We start from the raw sequence: 23,486 nt of genomic DNA on the forward strand, positions 1-23,486 counted from the left end.
TGATTTCCATTTGCATGGAATATCTTTTTCCACCCCCTCACTTTCAGTCTGTATGTGTCCCTAGGTCTGAAGTGCATTTCTTGTAGACAGAATATATATGTGTCTTGTTTTTGTATCCATTCAGCGAGCCTGTGTCTTTTGGTTGGAGCATTTAATCCATTCATGTTTAAGGTAATTATTGATAAGTATGTTCCTATGACCATTTTGTTAATTGTTTTGGGTTTGTTTTTGTAGGTCCTTTTCTTCTCTTGTGCTTCCCACTTAGAGAAGTTCCTTTAGCATTTGTTGTAGAGCTGGTTTGGTGGTGCTGAATTCTCTTAGATTTTGCTTCTCTGTCAAGCTTTTGATTTCTCCATCAAATCTGAATCAGATCCTTGCTGGGTACAGTAATCTTGGTTGTAGGTTCTTCCCTTTCATCACTTTAACTATGTCATGCCACTCCCTTCTGGCTTGTAGAGTTTCTGCTGAGAAATCAGCTGTTAACTTTATGGGAGTTCCCTTGTATGTTATTTGTCTTTCTTCCCTTGCTGCTTTCAATAATTTTCTTTGTCTTTAATGTTTGCAAATTTGATTATTATGTGTCTCGGCATATTTCTCCTTGGGTTTATCGTGTATGGGACTCTGTGTGCTTCCTGGACTTGGGTGGCTATTTCCTTTCCCATGTTAGGGAAGTTTTCGACTATAATCTCTTCCAGTATTTTCCGGGTCCTTTTTCTCTCTCTTCTCCTTCTGGGACCCCTATAATGCAAATGTTGTTGTGTTTAATGTGTCGCAGAGGTTTCTTAGCTGTCTTCATTTCTTTTCAGTCTTTTTTCTTTATTCTGTTCTGCAGCATTGAATTCCACTAGTCTGTCTCCTAGGTCACTTATCCATTTTTCTGCCTCAGTTATTCTGCTATTGATTCCTTATAGTGTATTTTTCATTTCAGTTATTGTATTGTTCATCTCTGTTTGTTTGTTCTTTAATTCTTCCAGGTCTTTGTTAATCATTTCTTGCATCTTCTCGATCTTTACCTCCATTCTTTTTCTGAGGTCCTGGATCATCTTCACTATGATTATTCTGAATTCTCTTTCCAGAAGTTTGCCTATCACCACTTCATTTAATTGTTTTCCTGGGTTTTTATCTTGTTCCTTCATCTTGTACATAGCCCTCTGCCTTTTCATCTTGTCTGTCTTTCTGTGAATGTGGTTTTGTTCCACAGGCTTCAAGACTATAGTTCTTCTTGCTTCTGCTGTCTGCCCTCTGCTATCATTTTTTTGATAATAGCCATCCAAAGGGTGTAAAGTGCTATCTCATTGTGGTTTTGATTTGCACTGCTCTAATCATTAGCAATGTTGAGCCCCTTTTCATGGACTTAACGGTCATTTGTATGTATTCTTTGGAAAATGTCTGTTCAGGTCCTTTGCTCCTTTTTAAATTAGGTTGTTTGTTCTTTTGTTGTTGACTTGTAGGCATTCTTTATTTATTCTGGATATTTATCCCTCATCAGATATATGATTGGATATATTTTCTGTGATTCACTTTCTTGATAGTGTTCTTTGATGCAAAATCTTTACGTTTTGGTGAAGTCCCAATTTTTTTTCTCTTGTGGCCTGTGCTTTTTGGTGTTATATCTAAGAAATCATTGCCAAATTCAGTGTCATGAAGCTATCTATGTCTTTTTCTGAAAGTTTTATAGTTTTAGCTTTATATTTAGGCCTTTGATCTACTTTGAGTTAATTTTTGTATGTGGTATACATAAAGGGCTTAATTTCATTATTTTGCATGTGGATATCCAGTTTTCCCAGCATCATTTGTTGAAAATACTGTCCTTTACTCATTCAGTGATATTGGCACCCTCGTTGAAAGTCATTTGACCGTATATGCAAGGATTTATTTCCAGGCTGTCTATTCTATTCCATTAGTCTAAATATCTATTTTTATGACAGTACCTCATAATTTTTATTACCATAGCTTTGTAATAAGGTTTGAAATCAGGAAGTCTAAATCTTGCAGCTTTGTTCTTTTTAAAGACTGTTTTGGCTATCCAGGGTCTCTTGAGATTTCATGTAAATTTGGGGTTGGATTTTTCTTTTCCTTCAATAAACATCAGTGGGATGCTGATAGGGAGTGTGTTGAATCTGTAGATCACTTTGGCTAATAGTGATAACTTAACAATATTAACTCTTCCAATCTATGGACACCAGATGTCTTTCCATTTATTTATGTCTTCATTAGTTTCTTTCAGCAAAGTTTTGTAGTTTCCAGTCCATAGTTATTTCACCTACTCTTTCAAATTTATTCTTAAGTACTTTATTCTTTGTGCTGCTATTGTAAATTGAATTATTGTCTTAATTCTCTTTCAGGTAGTTCACTTTCAGTGTATAGAAGCACAGCTGATTTTTGTGTGTTGATTTTGTATCTTACAATTTTGTTGAATTCCTTTATTAGGTCTAAATTTTTTTGTCAGATCTTAGGGTTTTCTACATATAAGATTATGTTATCTGCAAACAGAGACAATTTTACTTTGTCCTTTCTTATTTGGAAGCCTGTAGTTAATTTTTCTTGCCTAATGGCCCTGGCTAGTACTTCCTATACCATGTTGAATAGGAGTGGTGAAAGCAGACATTCTCATCTTGTTCATGAACATAGAGGAAAAGTTTTTCAGTCTTTTACCTTTGAGTATGCTGTTACCTATGGGATTTTCATATATAGACTTGATTATATTCGGGTAGTTTCCTTCTATCCCTAGTTTATTGGGCTTTTTTCATGAAAAGGTATTGAATTTTGTCAAATGCTTTTTATGCATCAATGAGATGATTACTTGGTTTTTTTCCCCTCATTCTGTTATTGTGATACATTACACTGATTGATTTTCATATGTTGAACCCCATCTTGCATTCAAGGGATAAATGGTTTGGTCCCGGTTTATAAACCTTTTAATATGTTGCCGAATTTGGTTTGCTAATATTCTGTTGAGGATTTTTCCATGAATAATCATAAGGGATATTGGTCTATAGTTTTATTTTCTTGTAGTTTATTTGTCTGGCTTTGGTATCAGGGTAATGCTGGCCAAATAGAATGAGTTAGGAAGTGTTCCCTCCACTTGAACTTGTTGAGAAGAGTTTGACAAATACTGGTGTTAATTCTTCCTTAAATGTTTGGTAGAATTCGCCAAGGCAGCCCTCTTGCTCAGGGACCTTCTTTGTTGGGAAATTTTTCACTACTGATTGAATCAAATTTTCTATTTCTTCATAATTCAATCTTGGTTGGTGGTGTCTTTGTAGGAATTTTGTTTATTCCATCTAAGTTATCCAATTTGTCATACAGTTGTTCACAACATTCTCTTATAGTCCTTTTTATTTTTTTCTTTTTTAAAATCTTTATTGGAGTATAACTGCTTTACAATGGTGTGTTAGTTTCTGCTTTATAGCAAAGTGAATCAGTTATACATATACATATGTTACCATATCCTTCCCTCTTGTGTCTCCCTCCCTCCCTCCCACCCTCCCTATCCCACCCCTCTAAGTGGTCACAAAGCACCGAGCTGATTTCCCTGTGCTCTGCGGCTGCTTCCCACTAGCTATCTATTTTACGATTGGTAGTGTATATATGTCCATGCCACTCTCTCACTTTGTCACTTACCCTTCCCCCTCCCCATATCCGCAAGTCCATGCTCTAGTAGGTCTGTGTCTTTATTCCCGTCTTACCCCTAGGTTGTTCATGACCGTTTTTTTTTTCTTAGATTCCATATATATGTGTTAGTATACAGTATTTGTTTTTCTCTTTCGGACTTACTTCACTCTGTATGACAGACTCTAGGTCCATCCACCTCACTACAAATAACTCAATTTCCTTTCTTTTTATGGCTGAGTAATATTCCATTGTATATATGTGCCACATCTTCTTTATCCATTCATCTGTTGATGGACACTTACGTTGCTTCCATGTCCTGGCTATTGTAAATCGAGCTGCAATGAACATTTTGGTACATGTCTCTTCTTGAATTATGGTTTTCTCAGGGAATATGCCCAGTAGTGGGATTGCTAGGTCGTATGGTAGTTCTATTTGTAGTTTTTTAAGGAACCTCCATACTGTTCTCCATAGTGGGTGTATCAATTTATATTCCCACCAACAGTGCAAGAGTGTTTCCTTTTCTCCACACCCTCTTCAGCATTTATTATTTCTAGATTTTTTGATGATGGCCATTCTGACCGGTGTGAGATGATACCTCATTGTAGTTTTTTTTTAATTTTATTTACTTATTTATGGCTGTGTTGGGTCTTTGTTTCTGTGCGAGGGCTTTCTCTAGTTGTGGCAAGTGGGGGCCACTCCTCAACGCAGTGCGCGGACCTCTCGCTATCACGGACTCTCTTGTTGCAGAGCACAGGCTCCAGATGTGCAGGCTCAGTAATTGTGGCTCACGGGGCCAGCAGCTCCGTGGCATGTGGGATCTTCCCAGACCAGGGCTTGAACCCATGTGTCCTGCATTGGCAGGTGAACTCTCAACCACTGCGCCACCAGGGAAGCCCCCTCATTGTAGTTTTGATTTGCATTTCTCTAATGATTAATTATGTTGAGCATTTTTTCATGTGTTTGTTGGCAATCTGTATATCTTCTTTGGAGAAATGTCGACATAGATCTTCTGCCCATTTTGGGATTGGGTTGTTTGTTTTTTTGTTATTGAGCTGCATGAGTTGCTTGTAAATTTTGGAGATTAATCCTTTGTCAGTTGCCTCATTTGCAAATATTTTCTCCCATTCTGAGGGTTGTCTTTTGGTCTTGTTTATGGTTTCCTTTGCTGTTCAAAAGCTTTTAAGTTTCATTAGGTCCCATTTGTTTATTTTTGTTTTTATTTCTGTTTCTCTAGGAGGTGGGTCAAAAAGGATCTTGCTGTGATTTATGTCATAGAGCGTTCTGCCTATGTTTTCCTCTTAGAGTTTGATAGTGTCTGGCCTTATATTTAGGTCTTTAATCCATTTTGAGTTTATTTTTGTGTACGGTGTTAGGGAGTGTTCTAATTTCATTCTTTTACATATGCCTGTCCAGTTTTCCCAGCACCACTTATTGAAGAGGCTGTCTTTTCTCCGCTGTATATTCTTGCCTCCTTTATCAAAGATAAGGTGACCGTATGTGCATGGGTTTATCTCTGGGCTTTCTATCCTGTTCCATTGATCTAGAGTTCTGTTTATGTGCCAGTACCATACTGTCTTGATTACTGTAGATTTGTAGTATAGCCTGAACTCAGGGAGCCTGATTCCTCAAGTTCCATTTTTCGTTCTCAAGATGGCTTTGGCTATTCAGGGTCTTTTGTGTTTCCATACAAATTGTGAAATTTTTTGTTCTAGTTCTGTGAAAAATGCCATTGGTAGTTTGACAGGGATTGCACTGAATCTGTAGATTGCTTTGGGTAGTAGAGTCATTTTCACAATGTTGATTCTTCCAATCCAAGAACATGGTATATCGCTCCATCTATTTGTATCATCTTTAATTGCTTTCATCAGTGTCTTATAATTTTCTGCATATGGGTCTTTTGTTTCCTTAGGTAGGTTTATTCCTAGTTATTTTACTCTTTTTGTTGCAGTGATAAATGGCAGTGTTTTCTTAATTACACTTTCAGATTTTTCATCATTAGTGTATAAGAATGCGAGAGATTTCTGTGCATTAATTTTGTATCCTGGTGTTTTACCAAATTCATTGATTAGCTCTAGTAGTTTTCTGGTAGCATCTTTAGGATTCTCTAGGTATAGTATCATGTCATCTGCAAAGAGTGACAGCTTTACTTCTTCTTTTCCAATTTGGATTCCTTTTATTTCTTTTTCTTCTTTGATTGCTGTGGCTAAAACTTCCAAAACTAAGTTGAATAATAGTAGTGAGAGTGAGCAATGTTGTCTTGTTCCTGATCTTAGTGGAAATGGTTTCAGTTTTTCCCCATTGAGGACGATGTTAGCTGTGGTTTTGTCCTATATGGCCTTTATTATGTTGAGTAAAGTTCCCTCTATGCCTACTTTCTGCAGGGTTTTTATCATAAGTGGGTGTTGAATTTTGTCAAAAGTGTTCTTTGCCTTTATTGAGATGATCATCTGGTTTTTCTCCTTCAATTTGTTAATATGGTGTATTACGTTGATTGATTTGCATATATTGAAGAATCCTTGCATTCCTGGAATAAACCGCACTAGATCATGTGTGATCCTTTTAATGTGCTGTTGGATTCTGTTTGCTAGTATTTTGGTGAGGATTTTTGCATCTATGTTCATCAGTGATGTTGGCCTGTAGTTTTCTTTCTTTGTGACATCCTTGTCTGGTTTTGGTATCAGGATGATGGTGGCCTCATAGAATGAGTTTGGGAGTGCTCCTCCCTCTGCTATACTTTGGAAGAGTTTGAGAAGGATGGATGTTAGCTCTTCTCTAAATGCTTGATAGAATTCGCCTGTGAAGCCATCTGGTCCTGGGCTTTTGTTTGTTGGAAGATTTTTAATCACAGATTCAATTTCAGTGCTTGTGACTGGTCTGTTCATATTTTCTATTTCTTCCTGGTTCAGTCTCGGCAAGTTGTGCATTTCTAAGAATTTGTCCATTTCTTCCAGGTTGTCCATTTTATTGGCATAGAGTTGCTTGTAGTAATCTCTCTTGATCCTTTGTATTTCTGCAGTGTCAGTTGTTACTTCTCCTTTTTCATTTCTAATTCTATTGATTTGAGTCTTCTCCCTTTTTTTTCTTGATGAGTCTGGCTAATGGTTTATCAATTTTGTTTATCTTCTCAAAGAACCTACTTTTAGTTTTATTGATCTTTGCTATCATTTCCTTCATTTCTTTTTCATTTATTTCTGATCTGATCTTTATGATTTCTTTCCTTCTGCTAACTTAGGGTTTTTTTGTTCTTCTTTCTCTCATTGCTTTAAGTACAAGGTTAGGTTGCTTATTTGAGATGTTTCCTGTTTCTTAAGGTTGGCATGTATTGCTATAAACTTCCCTCTTAGAACTGCTTTTGCTGCATCCCATAGGTTTTAGGTCATCGTGTCTCCAGTGTTATTTGTTTCTAGGTATTTTTTGATTTCCTCTTTGATTACTTCAATAATCACTTTGTTATTAAATAGTGTATTGTTTAGCCTCCATGTGTTTGTAGTTTTTATGGATTATTTCCTGTAATTGTTATCTAGTCTCATAGCATTGTGTTTTGAAAAGATCCTTGATACGATTTCAGTTTTCTTAAATTTACCAATGCTTGATTTGGGACCCAGGATACGATCTATCCTGGAGAATGTTCCATGAGCACTTGAGAAAAATGTGTATTCTGTTCATTTTGGATGGAATGTCCTATAAATATCAATTAAGTCCATCTTGTTTAATGTATCATTTAAAGCTTGTGTTTCCTTATTTATTTTCATTTTGGATGATCTGTCCATTGGTGAAAGTGGGGTCTTAAAGGCCTCTACTATGATTGTGTTACTGTTGATATCCCCTTTTATGGTTGTTAGTATTTGCCTTATGTATTGAGGTGCTCCTATGTTGTGTGCATGAATATTTACAATTGTTATATCTTCTTCTTGCATTGATCCCTTGATCATTATGTAGTGTCATTCTTTGTCTCTTCTAATACTCTTTATTTTAAAGTCTATTTTTTCTGGTGTGAGGATTGCTACGTCAGCTTTCTTTTGATTTCCATGTGCATGGAATATCTTTTTCCATCCCCTCACTTTCAGTCTGTATGTGTCCCTAGGTCTGAAGTGGGTCTCTTATAGACAGTATATATGTGGGTTTTTGTTTTTGTATCCATTCACCCAGTCTGTATCTTTTGTTGGGAACATTTAATCCATTTACATTTTAGGTAATTATCGAGATGTATGATCCTATTCCCATTTCCTTAATTGTTTTGGGTTTGTTATTGTAGGTCTTTTCCTTCTCTTGTGTTTCTTGACTAGAGAAGTTCCTTTAGCATTTGTTGTAAAGCTGGTTTGGTGGTGCTGAAGTCTCTGAGCTTTTGCTTGTCTGTAAAAGTTTTAATTTCTCCATTGAATCTGAATGATTTCCTTGCTGGGTAGAGTAATCTTGGTTGTAGGTTTTTCTCCTTCTTCACTTTAAATATGTCCTGCCACTCCCTTCTGGCTCGCAGAGTTTCTGCTGAAAGATCAGCTGTGAACCTTACTGGGATTCTCTTGTCTGTTATTTGTTGTTTCTCCCTTGCTGCTTTTTTTGTGTGTGTGTGGTATGCGGGCCTCTCACTGTTGTGGCCTCTCCCGTTGCAGAGCACAGGCTCCAGACGCGCAGGCTCAGCGGCCATGGCTCACGGCCCCAGCCACTCTGCAGCATGTGGGAATCTTCCCGCACCGGGGCACGGACCTGTGTCCCATGCATCGGCAGGTGGACTCTCAACCACTGTGCCTCCAGGGAAGCCTCGCCTTGCTGCTTTAATGGATTTTTTTTGTATTTAATTTTTGATACTTTGATTAATATGTGTCTTAGTGTGTCTCTCCTTGGATTTATCCTGTATGGCACTCTCTGTGCTTCCTGGACTTGATTAACTATTTCCTTTCCCATATTAGGGAAGTTTTCAACTAAAATCTCTCCCATTATTTTCTCAGTCCCTTTCTTTTTCTCTTCTTCTTCTGGTACCTCTATAGTTCGAATGTTGGTGTGTTTAACCTTGTCCCAGAGGTCTCTGAGACTGTCTTCAGTTCTTTTCATTGTTTTTTCTTTATTCTGCTCTGCAGTAGTTATTTCCACTATTCTATCTTCCAGATCACTTATCCGTTCCTCTGCCTCACTCATTCTGTTATTGATCCCTTCTAGAGTATTTTAAATTTCATTTATTGTGTTGTTTATTGTTGTTTGTTTCCTCTTTAGTTCTTCTATCCTTGTTAAATGTTTCTTGCATATTCTCTATTCTATTTCTAAGATTTTGGATCATCTTCACTATCATTATTCTGAATTCTTTTTCAGGTAGACTGCCTATTTCCTCTTCATTTGTTAGGTCTGGTGGGTTTTTACCTTGCTTTTTCATCTGCTGTGTGTTTTTCTGTCTTCTCATTTTGCTTATCTTACTGTGTTTGGGGTCTCCTTTTTGCAGGCTGCAGGTTCGTAGTTCCCGTTGTTTTTGGTGTCTGTCCCCAGTGGCTAAAGTTGGTTCAGTGGGTTGTGTAGGATTCCTGGTGGAGGGGACTAGTGCCTGTGTTCTGGTGGATGACGTTGGATCTTGTCTTTCTGGTGGGCAGGTCCATGTCTGGTGGTGTGTTTTAGGGTGTCTGGCCTTATTATGACTTTAGGAGCCTCTCTGCTAAAGAGTGGGTTTGTGTTCCTGTCTTGCTAGTTGTTTTGCATAGGGTGTCCAGCACTGTAGCTTGCTGGTCGTTGAGTGAAGCTGGGTGCTGGTGTTGAGATGGAGATTTCTGGGATTTTTTCGCCATTTGATATTACATGGAGCTGGGAGGTCTCTTGTGGACCAGTGTCCTGATATTGGCTCTCCCACCTCAGAGGCACAGCACTGACTCCTTGCTGCAGCACCAAGAGCCTTTCATCCACACGGCTCAGAATAAAATGGAGAAAAAGTAGAAAGAAAGAGGATAAAATGTAATAAAATAAAGTAAGGTAAAATAAAATAAAGTTATTAAAATAAAAAATAATTATTAAGAAAAAAATTGTTTTAAAAAGTTAAAAAAAAAAAACGGACAGAACCCTAGGAGAAATGGTGAAAGCAAAGCTATACAGACAAAATCTCACACAGAAGCATACACATACACACTCACAAAAAGAGGAAAAGGGGGAAGAATAGTATATCTTGCTCTCAACGTCCACCTCCTCAATTTGGGGTGATTCATTGTCTATTCAGGTATTCCACCGATGCAGGGTACATCAAGTTGATTGTGGAGATTTAATCTGCTGCTCCTGAGGCTGCCAGGAGAAATTTCCCTTTCTCTTCTTTGTTTGCACAGCTCCTGGGGTTCAGCTTTGGATTTGGATCTGCCTCTGCGTGTAGGTCGCCTGAGGGCGTCTGTTCTTCGCTCAGACAGGATGGGGTTAAAGGAGCAGCTGATTCGGGGACTCTGGCTCACTCAGGCCAGGGGTAGGGTGGGGTATGGATTTGGGGCGAGCGTGCGGCAGCAGAGGCTGGCATGATGTTGCACCAGCCTGAGGCGCGCCGTGTGTTCTCCCAGGGACGTTGTCCCTAGATCACGGGACCCTGGCAGTGGTGGGCTGCACAGGCTCCCAGTAGGGGAGGTGTGGATAGTGACCTGTGCTCGCACTCAGGCTTCTTGGCAGCAGCAGCAGCAGCCTTAGCATTTCATGCCCGTCTCTGGGGTCCGCGCTGTTAGCCACGGCTCGCGCCTGTCTCTGGAGCTCCTTTAAGCAGCGCTCTTAATCCTGTCTCCTCGCACACCAGGAAACAGAGGGCAGAAAAAGTCTCTTGCATCTTCGGCAGGTCCAGAGTTTTTCCCGGACTCCCTCCCGGCTAGCTGTGGCGCACTAACCCCTTCAGGCTGTGTTCTCTCCGCCAACCCCAGTCCTCTCTCTGCGATCCGACTGAAGCCGGAGCCTCAGTTCCCAGCCCCCACCCGCACCGGCAGGTGAGCACACAAGCCTCTCGGGCCTGTGAGTGTTGGTCGGCACCGATCCTCTGTGCGGGTATCTCTCCGCTTTGCCCTCCGCACCCCTGTTGCTGCGCTCTCCTCTGTGGCTCCGAAGCTCCCCCACTCCGCCACCCTCAGTCTCCGCCCTCGAAGGGGCTTCCTAGTGTGTGGAAGCCTTTCCTCCTTCACAGCTCCCTCCCACTGGTGCAGGTCTCATCCCTATTCTTTTGTCTGTGTTTTTTCTTTTTTCTTTTGCCCTACCCAGGTACGTGGGGAGTTTCTTGCATTTTGGGAGGTCTGAGGTCCTCTGCCAGCATTCAGTGGGTGTTCTGTAGGAGCAGTTCCACGTGTAGATTATTTCTGATGTATCTGTGGGGAGGAAGATGATCTCCGCTTCTTACTCTTACACCATCTTTCTCAACTCCCCTCCTTTTCATTTCTATAAAATGAGTAGTAATGTCCACACTTCTATTTCTAATTTTAGTAATTGAGTCTCCTTTTTTTTCTTAGTCTAGCTAAGCTTTGCTAGTCAATTTTGTTAATCTTTTTGAAAACCAACCTTGGTTTTGCTTATTTTTTCTATTTTTCTATTTTCTATTCTATGTATCTCTGCTCTAATCTTTATTTCCTTCCTTCTGCTACCTTTGGGTTTATTTTGTTCTTCTTTTTCTAGTTATTTAAGATGTAAAGTTAGATTTTTGATTTGAGATTTTTTAAATGTAAGCATTTATAGTTATAAATTTCCCTCTTACCACTGCTGTTGTTGCACCCTGTAAGTTTTGGTATGTTGTGTTTTCATTTGCATTTTTTTCAAGATACTTTATAATTTCCCTTGTGATTTCTTCTTTGACCCATTGGTCATTTAGGAGTGTGCTGTTTAATTTCCACCCATTTGTAAAATTTCCTGTTTTTCTTTTATTATTGACTTCTAGTTTCATTCCACTGTGATCAGGAAAGATACTGTATGATTTTAATATTTATACATTGTAAAATATTAAAACAATAAGACAAGTTTTGTGGCCTAACACATAGTCTATCCTGGAGAATGTTCAGGTCCACATGTAAGAAAAGTGTATTTTGCTGTTGTTGGACAGAGTGCTCTGTATATGTCTCTTAGGTCCTATTGGTTTATACTGTTAAGTCCTTTCTCTCCTTATTGATTTTCTGTATAATTCTATCAATTATTGAAAATAAGCTGTTGAAGTCTCTACTTATTATTGTAGGGCTATCTATTTCTCTTTTCAAGTCCATCAACATTTTTGTCACATATTTTGTAGGTGTAATTTTTGTTGCATATATGTCTTTAATTGTTACATCTATTTTGTGAATTGACCCTTTTATCATTATATAATGCCATTCTTTGTCTCTTGTAAGAGTTTTTGACTTAAAGTCAATTTTGTCTGATACCTGTATAGCCACCCTTTCTCTTTCAAATAGTGTTTTCATGAAATACCTTTCCCATCCTTTCAATTTCAACTTATATTTGCCCTTATATCTAAAGTGAGTCTCTTGTAGACAACATATAGATGGATTATGTTTTGTTTTTGCTTTTTAAATCCATTCTGCTAATCTGTGCCTTTTGGCTGAGAAATTTAATCCATTTAAACTTAGTTAATTATTGATAGAGAAAGTCTTACCTTTGACATTTTGTTGTTTTCTGCATGTATTACAGCTTTTTTCTTTATGTCCCTTTTTCCTTCTGCTATTGCCTTCTTTGGGTTTAGTTACTTGTTTTGTCATTTCCTCTTTTGAATATTCTATAAATATTTTATTTTGGGTTACCATGGGGATTAATATAACATTCTAAAATTATAAAAATTATTTTAAATTGGTAACAACTGAAATTCACTTGCATATAAAACTCTACCCTTTTATAGCTTCTTACCTCTCCTTTATCTATTCTTGTCCCAAATTACATCCTTTTATATTGTGTACCCATTAACATAGATTTATAATGATTTTTATACATTTTTCTTTTAAATACTGTTGAAAATAAAAATGTTAAAAGCCAAAGTTACAACAATACTTTTAAAAAATATTTGACCATGTGTTTAGCTTTACCAGAGAATTTTATACCTTCATATGGTTTTGAGTTACCGTCTAGCTTCCTTTCATTTTATCCTGAAGGACTCCATTTAACATTTCTTATAGGACAGGTCTAGTGGTAATGAATTCCTTCAGCTTTTTTTTTTTTTGCGGGCCTCTCACTGTTGTGGCCTCTCCTGTTGCAAAGCACAGGCTCCGGACGCGCAGGCTCAGCGGCCATGGCTCATGGGCCTAAATGCTCCGTGGCACATGGGATCCTCCCGGACCGGGGCATGAACCCATGTCCCCTGCCTCGGCAGGCGGACTCTCAACCACTGCGCCACCAGGGAATCCCTCCTTCAGCTTTTGTTTATCTGACAGTGTCTTAATTTTTTTGAAAGATATTTTTACTAGTTATAGAATTCTTTGTTGCTATGTTTCTTTCTTTTTTCTTTGTTACTTTAAATAATTTCATTCCACTGCCTCTGGCCTCCAAGGTTTCTTGCTGGTAAATTGGCTGGTAATTTTACTGAGGATCCCTTGTATGTGATGAATCACTTTTCTGTTATTGCTTTCAAGATTCTCTCTCTTTCAATAGCTTGATTATGATGTGTCTTGGTGTGTGTCTCTTTGGATTTACTCCACTTCCAGTCTATTGAGCTGCTTGGATGTGCAAATTCATGTCTTTCCTCAAATTTGGCACATTTTCAGCCATTATTTTTTCAAATAATCTCTCTACCCCTTCCTCTCTTATCCTTTTGGGATTTTTATAATGTATATACTGGTCTACTTCATGGCATTTCATAAGTCCCTTAAGCTCTGTTCACTTTTCTTCTTTTTTTTTTTCTGCTTCTCAGACTTGATGATGTCATATGTCCTAATTTGATTTTTTTCACCAATTTTTTTTCTTATGCCTGCTCAAATCTGCTGTCAAACCGGTACATTGAAAATTTCTATTCAGTTCTACTTTTCAGCTCAAGAATTTCTATTTGTTTTTATATATATACAATTTCTATCTTTGTTCATATTCTCTTTTTGTTCATGTAACATTTTCCTTGTTTCCATTAGTCTTTTGTTCATGTTTTCTTTTAGCATTTTGAGCATATTTATGACAGTTGTTTTAAATTCCATTGCCTTTGCTTCTTCAGGGATTATTTCTGCCACTTTGTTTTCTTCCTTTGAATGGGCCATGTTTTCCTGATAGTTTATGTACCTTGTGAAAAATAGGGCATTTGGAAAAAACATCCACCTTTCTCAGACTTTGCATACCAGTTCTGTACCAGGGAAGTCCTTCACTAATTAATTGGTCATATCTGAGGCTTGGGATCAGTCCAAGGTGAAGATGTAAGGTTTTCTCATGTGTCTTAGCTGAGCATGCATTTTGCCTGGGCCTGTGGGCAGCATTTTTTGATTCTCCTGTGTACACAGTTGCTTTTAAATGTCTTAATTTCCGAAAGAGTTTACTTCACTTTACCCATACTCTTCTGTCTCAGGTATCTGCAGGTCTCTAGTACCTTGCAGCTTTCATGAGCAGTGCTAGCTGTTTCTCCCTGCCTGAGCTTTGAGTTAGGCATCACAAAGTCCTGTCCTTTAGGAAGCCCCAAGATAGGTTAGAATATTGCAGAAAATGTCTTTTTTGTTCCCTCTGGTTCATGGGATAGAATTAGGAACTCTGCTGCCACCTCCTCCAGATCAAGACCGTTATGCACTGGGGAAGCAGTGGTTCAGGGCAAGTAAAACACCATGGAGGGCTTCCCTGGTGGCGCAGTGGTTGAGAGTCCGCCTGCCGATGCAGGGGACATGGGTTCGTGCCCTGGTCCGGGAAGATCCCACATGCCACGGAGCGGCTGGGCCCGTGAGCCATGGCCGCTGAGCCTGCACGTTGGGAGCCTGTGCTCCGCAACGGGAGAGGCCACAACAGTGAGAGGCCCACGTACCACACACACAAAAAAAAACAAACAAAAAAAACACCATGGAATTTACTACCATTTTGAATGTGGCTTTTTATTGCTTGGGTGTTCACTTGGTTGTTGTAGACTTTAACCACTTAATAGTGTTCCTATAAGGTTATCTTAGCCAGTTTTGGGTTATTTTTCATGTCTCTCTGGGGGAATGATGGTTTAGAGCTTCCTAGTCTGCCATTTTGCTTTATCTCTGGCTTTTGAAATCTTCATATTTGATGAGAGAATTGGATATGGCAGTTACCAAGCACTGGTTTGGAGTTACAGGGTTCTAGAGAAAAGGGGAGGAGTGCTTGGTAATTCTCAGAGTAATTGAAAAGGGTTCCTAGAGGAATAATAATTGAGCTGGTACTCCTGGCTGTTTTGATAAAGGAACTATCAGGAACACAGGCAGAAGCTTGAGAAGGGTGGAGGTGCTTGGGAAAAAGATTAGAATTTGAGATGTGAGGAATGCAAGGAGACAAAGAGGTGGAAAGGGATCAATTACAAAGGAGTGTATTTGCCAAGCCAAGTAATTTAGATTTGGTTGTGACAGTGATGAGAAACCTTGAAAATTTAGTAGGGCAGTGACATGATCAGATTTGCCTTTGAGAATAAATTACTTTGGCAGAAGCAGCATGTAAGATGTATTGGAGCTGGGCAAGAATAAAGCAGGGTCACTGGTTAAAAAAATTCCTAAGACAATTGAGAGAGAGGATGGTGGTCAGAACCATGACAGCAGTGGTGAGATAGAGAGGAAGGGATATTTAGAAAGAAGAATTGACAGAATTTGGTGACTTATTACAGTTTGGGAGTTGGGGAGAGAGGGGTATATGGTGGTGCTATTCCTGAAGTCATGGAGTGTGTGAGGAGAAGTCTTGAAGAGGAAGCTAATGAATTATTTTGAAATCATACAAGACATCGTGTATTGCTTTCATGATAAAAAGCAAAAGTCAAACATAGAGATGAGGCTGATCAGACCAAGTCCAAGTCCTTTCCTCAGAGGTCACCACTGCTACCAGCATGGTGTGTGTCCTTTCAGACCTTGTTTTTTGTATTTCCATATTTACTCAGAGAAAGTGGATTGTATAACCTTTTATATATCTAACTTACATATTTCATACTCTTTATCACTTGGTTTTTTTCTTCATACAACTGACGTTTTAGAAGTTTTGATAAGTCAGTGCATATGAAATTACTTCATTATTTTTGACTGCTGCATAGTATTCCAGAGCGTTGAGTTGCCCATTTTGCCCACTGATGGATACTTAGTTTTGTACCAAATTTCCTGTTCTAACAAATGATGCTACAATGGATATACATACATTTTACATGTATCTTTGTAAATTAGTGTGATTTTTTTCCTCTAGGAGTAATTACTGAGAAGTGGAATTATTCAGTCCTAGGGTATTTACTTTTACTTATATAGCTATTACCAAACTGCCCTCCAATGGCTGATTGGACTGTACAGTGTGTAAGAGTGTTCCTTATACTACACTCTCAACAACACTTGACATGATCATGATTTTTTTCTGAGTGAAACTGAGGGATCATTGCTTAATTTGTGTTTCTCTGATCATGAGTGAGGTTAGGCATGGTTTCTTTGCCATCTGTGTGTCTTCCATGGCTCACTTGTTTTTATCTTTTCCCATTAGTCTGTTGAATTCTATTTTTCTTATGGATTTGTGGGAGTTAAAAAATTTTATATCTAATCCTTCATCTGTTTTATGTCCTCATTATCTTCTTTAGTCTCCCATTTATCTTTTAAATTTGTTCATGACATGCTATTAATTTTGATGGAGGAAAATTTATTAATCTATTCCTTTATGGCTCACATTTGCTAGGAATTGTTTTTAAAGAAGCCTTGCTGACTCCTATTTTCATAGGCATATTCACTCTGTATTTCATTCTATCATTTTGATGTTTTAAGTTTTAAAATTGAGGTGTTAATGGGAAATTTGAGTAGAATTATCTAAATGTCAGGTGACTTTTTCAGAATGGAATCAAAACCTGCACTTGAAACGTAGACTGGGGCTTCTCTAAGTGGAGGAGTTGGTTGAAACCACTGATGTAGATAAGATTGTCTAGAGAGAGCATGTAAAATTAAAGAGGAATGGGCCAGGGACACAGATCTGAGCAGATCTGAGGAACACCTGTATGAACAGAACTGGGTGAACAAAAAGAAATACAGGAGACCTAAAAGGAATAGCCAGAGAGGTAGGATGAAAATCAGGGAATAATGGATATGAGAAATCAAGAAAGGTGAGCTTTAAACAAGGCTGCAGTACATTGGTGTCAACTATTATATCCATCAACCCATACGGTAACAGTTAGTTATTTGTCTTTTTCAAGGAGATAACTTTACAGAGCAGGACCCCCTAGGCCTTACTCACTTTTCTTGATATATTCCTAGCACTGAATGTGGTGCCTGCCCATAGTGGCATTCATCCATCCATCATATATTAATCTATATATCTACAAATCTTCTAATTAACCTTGAAGTCTCGTTGAATGAATAAATTTTGAAATCTTCCTCTTTCCTTGAATCAGTTTGTCAAAGCAAATCTGAAAACTGACCCAGAATTTTGAGAGGGACTGGGACCTTTTTATCATGCTATATAACTAATATTCCTTTGGTCCTGGCCTTTAACGGACAGAGGTGGCTTCCATGAAGACACAACTTGAGGAGACATGTGGGGTTTGACTGTAAATCTGAGGATTTAAGAGGAATGTTGGGAGTGTCCACAAATGCCAGCTGCTCTTTAAGATACCTTGTACCTACCCTGGAGGCTTCATATTGGCCACTGTTCTTCTGACCTTAGTTATTTTGTGGATTTATGAAGCACCTTTCCTTGAACTGTCAATCTGTAAATTGTCTGTAAGATGCAGTCCATTGGGTAAAGAATTAGAATTATTCATAAGATAGTTTCTACCTCGGTTGGTGGTGAAATTACTCACTCAGGGTATAATTAAGTCATAGATACTCTGGCTTTAATGTGGATAAAGGTGGAAAGGAAATAATTCCTGTTCCAATTTGGGTGTTTTCTGATGTTTGACAAGCATCTGGTGTGTTCAGCCATAAACTGAGGACATCTCAGAGTCCCTGTAAAGGAGTTTTTTTTGTTTTTTGTTTTCCCAAGAGAATTGGAGAATAACTGACTGGGGAGGGAAGGAAGAAGAAGAATTGAAAAAGCTGAAGGTTGCAGACAGGATGACAACAGTGAAATCTGATGGATAAGGACTAAGAAAGTTGTGGCTTGAGAGAGGAGAAAGCAGCAGAAAGAGGGGTCAGGTGAGAAGGTTCTAGGCTAAGGGGGCACAGAGCATGGATGTGCCAGGGTGTGCTGAGAGGGGTCAGGACAGGCTGGAGCACCAGCAGGTTGGCCTCACAGAGGGCCCTGCATTGGTGATCCCCTTGACCTGCCCATACTGTTCTCCAGAGGTCATGTGTGGACATGGCCTGGCAAGTGCACGTGCAAGGTAACAAAACACAAACACTCAGATGTTGCAGACAAATTAAAATTTATTGAGACAGACAGAAATGCACCTACTCAGGACTACAGTTAAGCATTTACTATTAACCAAAGAGTCGTGTTCACATTCCAGATAAGTCTATGTGGGAAAGCATTCAGAATTTACTAGGTTTTTCTACTTCACTATTTCATCTACAATAGGGACAACAAACTGACACTCAAGATTTGGAGGGCTCTCATTACAATGCTACACATTGAACAGAGACAAACATCAGTGACTTTGAGAAAAAGGTATAAAAAGACCAAAACCACCCACTGTAGAAAGGGCTCTTGGATGTTACTGTACAGTGTGGTCAAGGTAAAAACTAAACAAAACTGTAGATGGCATCCCATGAAGAGGAGAGGGGCAGACCTGGACAGACACGCTGTCATTCACTGCTGGGCATGGGAAAATGGGAATAAAGGAGGAGGACATGATATAATACCTCGAATTCAGTATGAAGGTATTCCCATGCCTAGAATGTTCATGGAAACAAAAAGACAGTAATATGGTAGACAACTAACCACTGTGGAAGAAAATTCTGGGGCTTACCTTAGATGCCAAGGAAATGGTATCAAATAAAAGAACCATTTATGGAATAAGAATAAAACTATTTACTACGGAGGTTCCAAAAATGAGCCAGTGAAGTTTCAACTCCATATCTGTCTCCAACAAGGGAATGATTATCACAGTACTGTTTTTTTTAATCAAGATTTTTATGTATACTCCATCACTAGCTAAAGGGCTCCTGCCAAAAAAGAGGAAAGCAAAAATTCTTCTAAGGATGAGGTAACTAAAATATCACATCTTTACTACTTATGCAAAGTACCTTTAAAAAAAATCTAATGCTGTCTTGCCAAAGTGAGGCATGAAAAGTGGCGTTAATGTTGCTCCATTGATTTGGGGTTCCAGTCTTCGGAGGGCTTTTTATTTAATATTTTAATGAATCAAAATGTCTTCTTGGAATGTCTCTGAAAATGAGCATCTCATTACCTTCCTGGGAATTGACTAGTGAGCACTCTTCTCCATCATTAAGTTAATGCTAAGGATCTTTAAGTGTCATCTTAATTTGACACTTGTCATAAGATAATTAGGCAAATTAAAATCAATGCGGTTCACTCTGTTCCTAGAACTTTCTCTAAGTGAAATCAGTTTGTCGATTTTAATTTGTTCTCTTAGGCATTTTTCCAAGCTCACAGGAGATAGTAACCATGGTTTTCTTTGATGGTCTAAACTGAGATTTTTTTAGTATGTCTCAATTCTTTTATACATTCGATTGTAATTTAGCTGCAATTAAGCACCTGTTTTCTAAATTATCATCTCAGAGTTTTGTTCAAGTGAGACAAAAACAAAAACAAAAACTGAAACAGAGGTGAAGGAGTTGAGATCCCAATGCAGAGCTTTCCTATGGTCACCCGATACCTAGGGTCCTGGCTGTACTCATTCTGTCAGGCCAACTGAGTTTGCTGTATCAAGTAAGTTCATGTCCCATCTGAGCCAAGTCCAGGGATAATGCCACTGGGTCTGGCCAATGCAGGGATTGGAAAATACTAGTTTGAGGTGGGCTGGTAAAGTATAAACAAATGGTCAGTTTGGAGCAAGGGCTGGTCAGCTGCTGCTGTAATCATGGTTTGGCTGAGTATATTTTTTGCCTGAGTTTATGTGGTCTCCTTGTGGACTAGCTGGAGTTCAGGAAGGGAAGAAAAACAAATGTGGGCAAGAGAGCCTTGCTGGCTGGCTGATGAGGGCATCCATGTGGGTGGAAACCAGGTGGGGCAGGAGCTTAAGGCCCTGTACTGAGCTAAATGGGGCCACTTTGAAGACTACTCTTTGGTACTTGTATGGGGGCCAGCTTGATAGGGGAAGAAATCCTAAAGACTATAGAGATGATGACCCTACCAAATTTGGAGATAGACTCTAATCATGAGTTAACTTAGGGAAAAGAAACGCAATGGTAAAGGGCTTTCTTCATTAGTACCTTGACACTTGTGCTGGGGAGGGGATGAGGGCAGGACTAGCTCTTAAAAATCTAGCCCTAGCTTCCCATGTGCTGTCATGGAGTTCTTTCTAGGCCTCCATCTGAGATTCTTTACAAATGATGAGCGATCAAAAATCTGTAGAGCTTTTATAGCCTCATCACTATATGTGGATAGAGAGCGGCAAAACTGAAACATTAAGAATCCTGAATTTTCTTCTGCTAAGGAACAGCGAGGGACTGTCTTCTCAGAGAGCAGAGGGTATGTGTACATGCCTTAGAAAAAGCCCTTGAGTAGGTAGGAAGGGAGGGGTCTGCTGCAGACAGGACTGCTGCAAGCCCCAGGGGGGCTTGAGCTGAAATGAGAGAGATGGCTGGTGAAGCTGCCCACGTGGGAGTCGCATGGCTTCTGCGAGGAAAGCAATTTAGGCAGACAGAGGCTTATCCAAATCAAAGAGGCTTCCAATAACTCTGCTGCCGCAGACAGAAGCAGCCTCCTCAGTTTGCAGGCTACAAGTGCCAACTGTTAGTGCAAAAAAGGACTTTGATACACATTTCCTATTCCAGAAATGATGATCCAGGTCTGGACAAGCTGACAAATGTGTAATTGTTTTTCAAATGAGTTTTTAATAGATACCCAAACCCTTTTTTTCTGAGAGGTGTGTATAGTCTCTTCTGTACGTACTTACATGTTTATGTACATACAGAGAGAAGCGTCCAGACACCTTTTCTAATAAAGGAGATCAGTTCCCCAAAGGGACTCTTGACTGAATTAAGGCTGTTGTTTGTAAGAAGCCAGATCGAGTAATGTGAAAAACTAACTTGTAATAATAGACACCAGGGGTGTTGGGGGGCAGTGGGAACAAGGTACAGTGCAGTGTGTTTTCCACAACATCGACAGGACACAAGAAAATCACTTAGACACGGTAAAGCCGGGAACCATGCTGTACTAACCACCAGTGTCGGTGATTGCAAAGGGTCTTTGACGTTTGAGGGTAGGGGCTCCCTGCACTGTCAGAATCCCACATAAATCACATGCTTGTTGCAAAAAACTCACGGGAGGGAAGGAGGCTCTAATTCAGCCAGCCTTCCCCTGTCTAAGATATAAAACACAACACCCTTTTTCCCACACTCTGTATGCAAAATCGGAATGCTCTGGGAACAAGGAGTTGTCTTCCGAACCTTAGGTTGGGTAGAGAGGGCAACAATGGAGAAGAGGCCATGTGCCGTGGCGTCTTAGATACAAATGCAGGAACAGGAAGTGACTTGCAGTGTTGTGCGAACCTCGTGTCCTCCTCCTTGTGGGGACTACCATATGTACCCGACCTCGTCCTCTTTCTCGTCGTCCTCGTCCTCATCATCCTCCGTCACTGCCCGGGCGTGCACCCGCACCTTCCCCCCTTTGTCCTTTGGTCCCAGCTCCCATTCATCCTCTAGGTCATCCAGCAGGACCACAGAGCCGCCACTGCCAAAATCCCCTGAAGTTTCCTGCTCCTCTTCTGAAACATTAAGAAGGAAGAAAAGATCTGAGGTTAGTTTCTGCTTATGCCTCACGACTTCCTTAACTGTAGGGCAAAATCATGCAATTTACCTTCTGAACATGAGAGTATCCCTGTCTACCTGGCATGGACCACAAGCTTTATTCTAATATGAGCCCCAGAATTCTTGAGACGTTTCTACCTTTTTGGGAGGTTTATCTGAGTCACTCTTTGCCTGCAACCGTTTCTGACTGTCAAAAACTGTTGTCCAGTTCATTGGCAATAGTGAGCTCCTGGCACTCGGAAAACTAGCTATGCATTATCTCATGTGATTTCAGGGTTACTTTATCTCCATTGTAAGCTCACTCACTGTAGACCATAACGACCTCTACAAGTTCTTCTGCCCAGATCCTCATACAGTGAGTACCTATAAGTCACCAGAGGTCATTGGGGGCTGATGCAGCAGGCCTTACTCACCACAGCTCACAGCACCCTGTTTCCTGGAGCCAGCTAGCTCGTTCCCGTATTTATCCACACACCAGCACTGCCCTGTGCTGCCGTGGCACTGTGTGGCTTTGTAATAGCCCTCCTCATTACACCGAGGTATGAACGCTCCTGGGAGAACGAAAGGTCCAACTTGAATCAGAGAAGTGCACAGATACTCAGAGTTAATGCCCTCAAAAATAGACAAGAGGGCTCACACATCAGACAGGGTATTTACTGCAAAGCCAGCAAGAAAGAATGGCATGCTTGGTTATTACCTAATCAAAATTACAGGGCCCTAGGACTTGCTCAAGGTTATATAGGATTCCTTCTTGGATGAGTTCTCTTTTTCCCTGTGGTTCTACTCTTATTAATAACTTTTTATTTCAGAAGTTTTTCCAGTTTTATTGAAATGTAATTGACATATAATCGACACACAGCACTGGATAAGTTTAAGGTGTGTAGCACAATGATTTGACATATATTGTGAAATGATTACCACAGTAAATTTAGTTTACATCCATCATCTCATATAGAAAAAAAAAGGTTTTTTCCTTGTGAGAAGAACTCTCAGGATTTACTCTTAGCAACTTTCATATCTTCCCTACAGCAGTGTTAACTATAGATATCACGTTGTATGTTACATCCCAGTACTTATTTCTCTTGTAATTGGAAGTTTGTACCTTTGGACCACCTTAATCCAATTTTCCCACTTCCCATACTCTGCCTGTGTTTACCACCAGTCTCAAAGTTTCTTTTTAGATTACACATACAAGTGATCATACAGTATTTTCTTTCTCTGACTTACTTCACTTAGGATAATGCCCTCAAAGTCCATCCATGTTATCACAATTGGCAGGATTTCCTTCTTTCTTCGGGCTGAATGATGTTCTGTTCATATGTGTGTGTGTGTGTGTGTGTGTGTATACACACACATACATACATATATATAAACATATATGAACTTCTTTAGCCATTCATCCATTGATGAACACTTAGGTTGTTTCCACATCTTGGCTAATGTAAATGATGCTGCCATGAATATGGGTGTGCAGATATTTCTTTGACGTAGAATATTCATTTCCTTCAGATATATTCCCAGAAGTAGAATTTCTGGATCATATGGTAGTTCTATCTTTAATTTTTTGAGGAACCTCCATACTGTTTTCCATAGGGCTGCACCAATTTATAATCCCAGCAACAGTGCACAAGGGTTCTCCTTTTTCCACATCCTTGCCAACATTTGTTATCCCTTGTCTTTTTCATGACAGCCGTTCTAACAGACCTGATATCTTATTGTGGTTTTGATTTGCATTTCCCTGATGATTAGTGAGGCTGAGCACCTTTTCATGTACCTGTTGACAATTTGAATATCTTCTTTGGAAAAAATGTCTATTCAGTTCCTTTGTCCATTTGTCAAATTGAATTATTTGTGGAATTTTTTGTTTGTTTTTGCTATTGAGTTGTATGAGTTCTTTATATATATTGATATTAACCCCTTATCTGATATATGGTTTGCAAAGATTTC

At 39.4% G+C, this 23,486-nt stretch overlaps 1 protein-coding gene and 1 long non-coding RNA gene across 2 annotated transcripts in view; one reads left to right on the top strand and one right to left on the bottom strand.

The window, feature by feature from the left end:
- Positions 1-23,486, top strand: part of LOC132485439 (uncharacterized) — a 204,595-nt gene that overhangs the window by 175,371 nt on the left and 5,738 nt on the right. The window lies entirely within an intron of this gene.
- SPOCK1 (SPARC (osteonectin), cwcv and kazal like domains proteoglycan 1) overlaps positions 21,306-23,486 on the bottom strand; it is a 547,123-nt gene continuing 544,942 nt past the window's right edge. The window contains exons 9-10 of the mRNA XM_060091966.1: positions 21,953-22,090; positions 21,306-21,496 (exon numbers count right to left, since the gene is read on the bottom strand). Coding sequence (XP_059947949.1) covers positions 21,306-21,496; positions 21,953-22,090 — 329 coding nt within the window. The remainder of the gene's footprint in view (positions 21,497-21,952; positions 22,091-23,486) is intronic.

This window comes from Mesoplodon densirostris, chromosome 3 (genome assembly GCF_025265405.1).
Source record: "Mesoplodon densirostris isolate mMesDen1 chromosome 3, mMesDen1 primary haplotype, whole genome shotgun sequence".
Taxonomy (NCBI): Eukaryota; Metazoa; Chordata; class Mammalia; order Artiodactyla; family Ziphiidae; genus Mesoplodon; species Mesoplodon densirostris.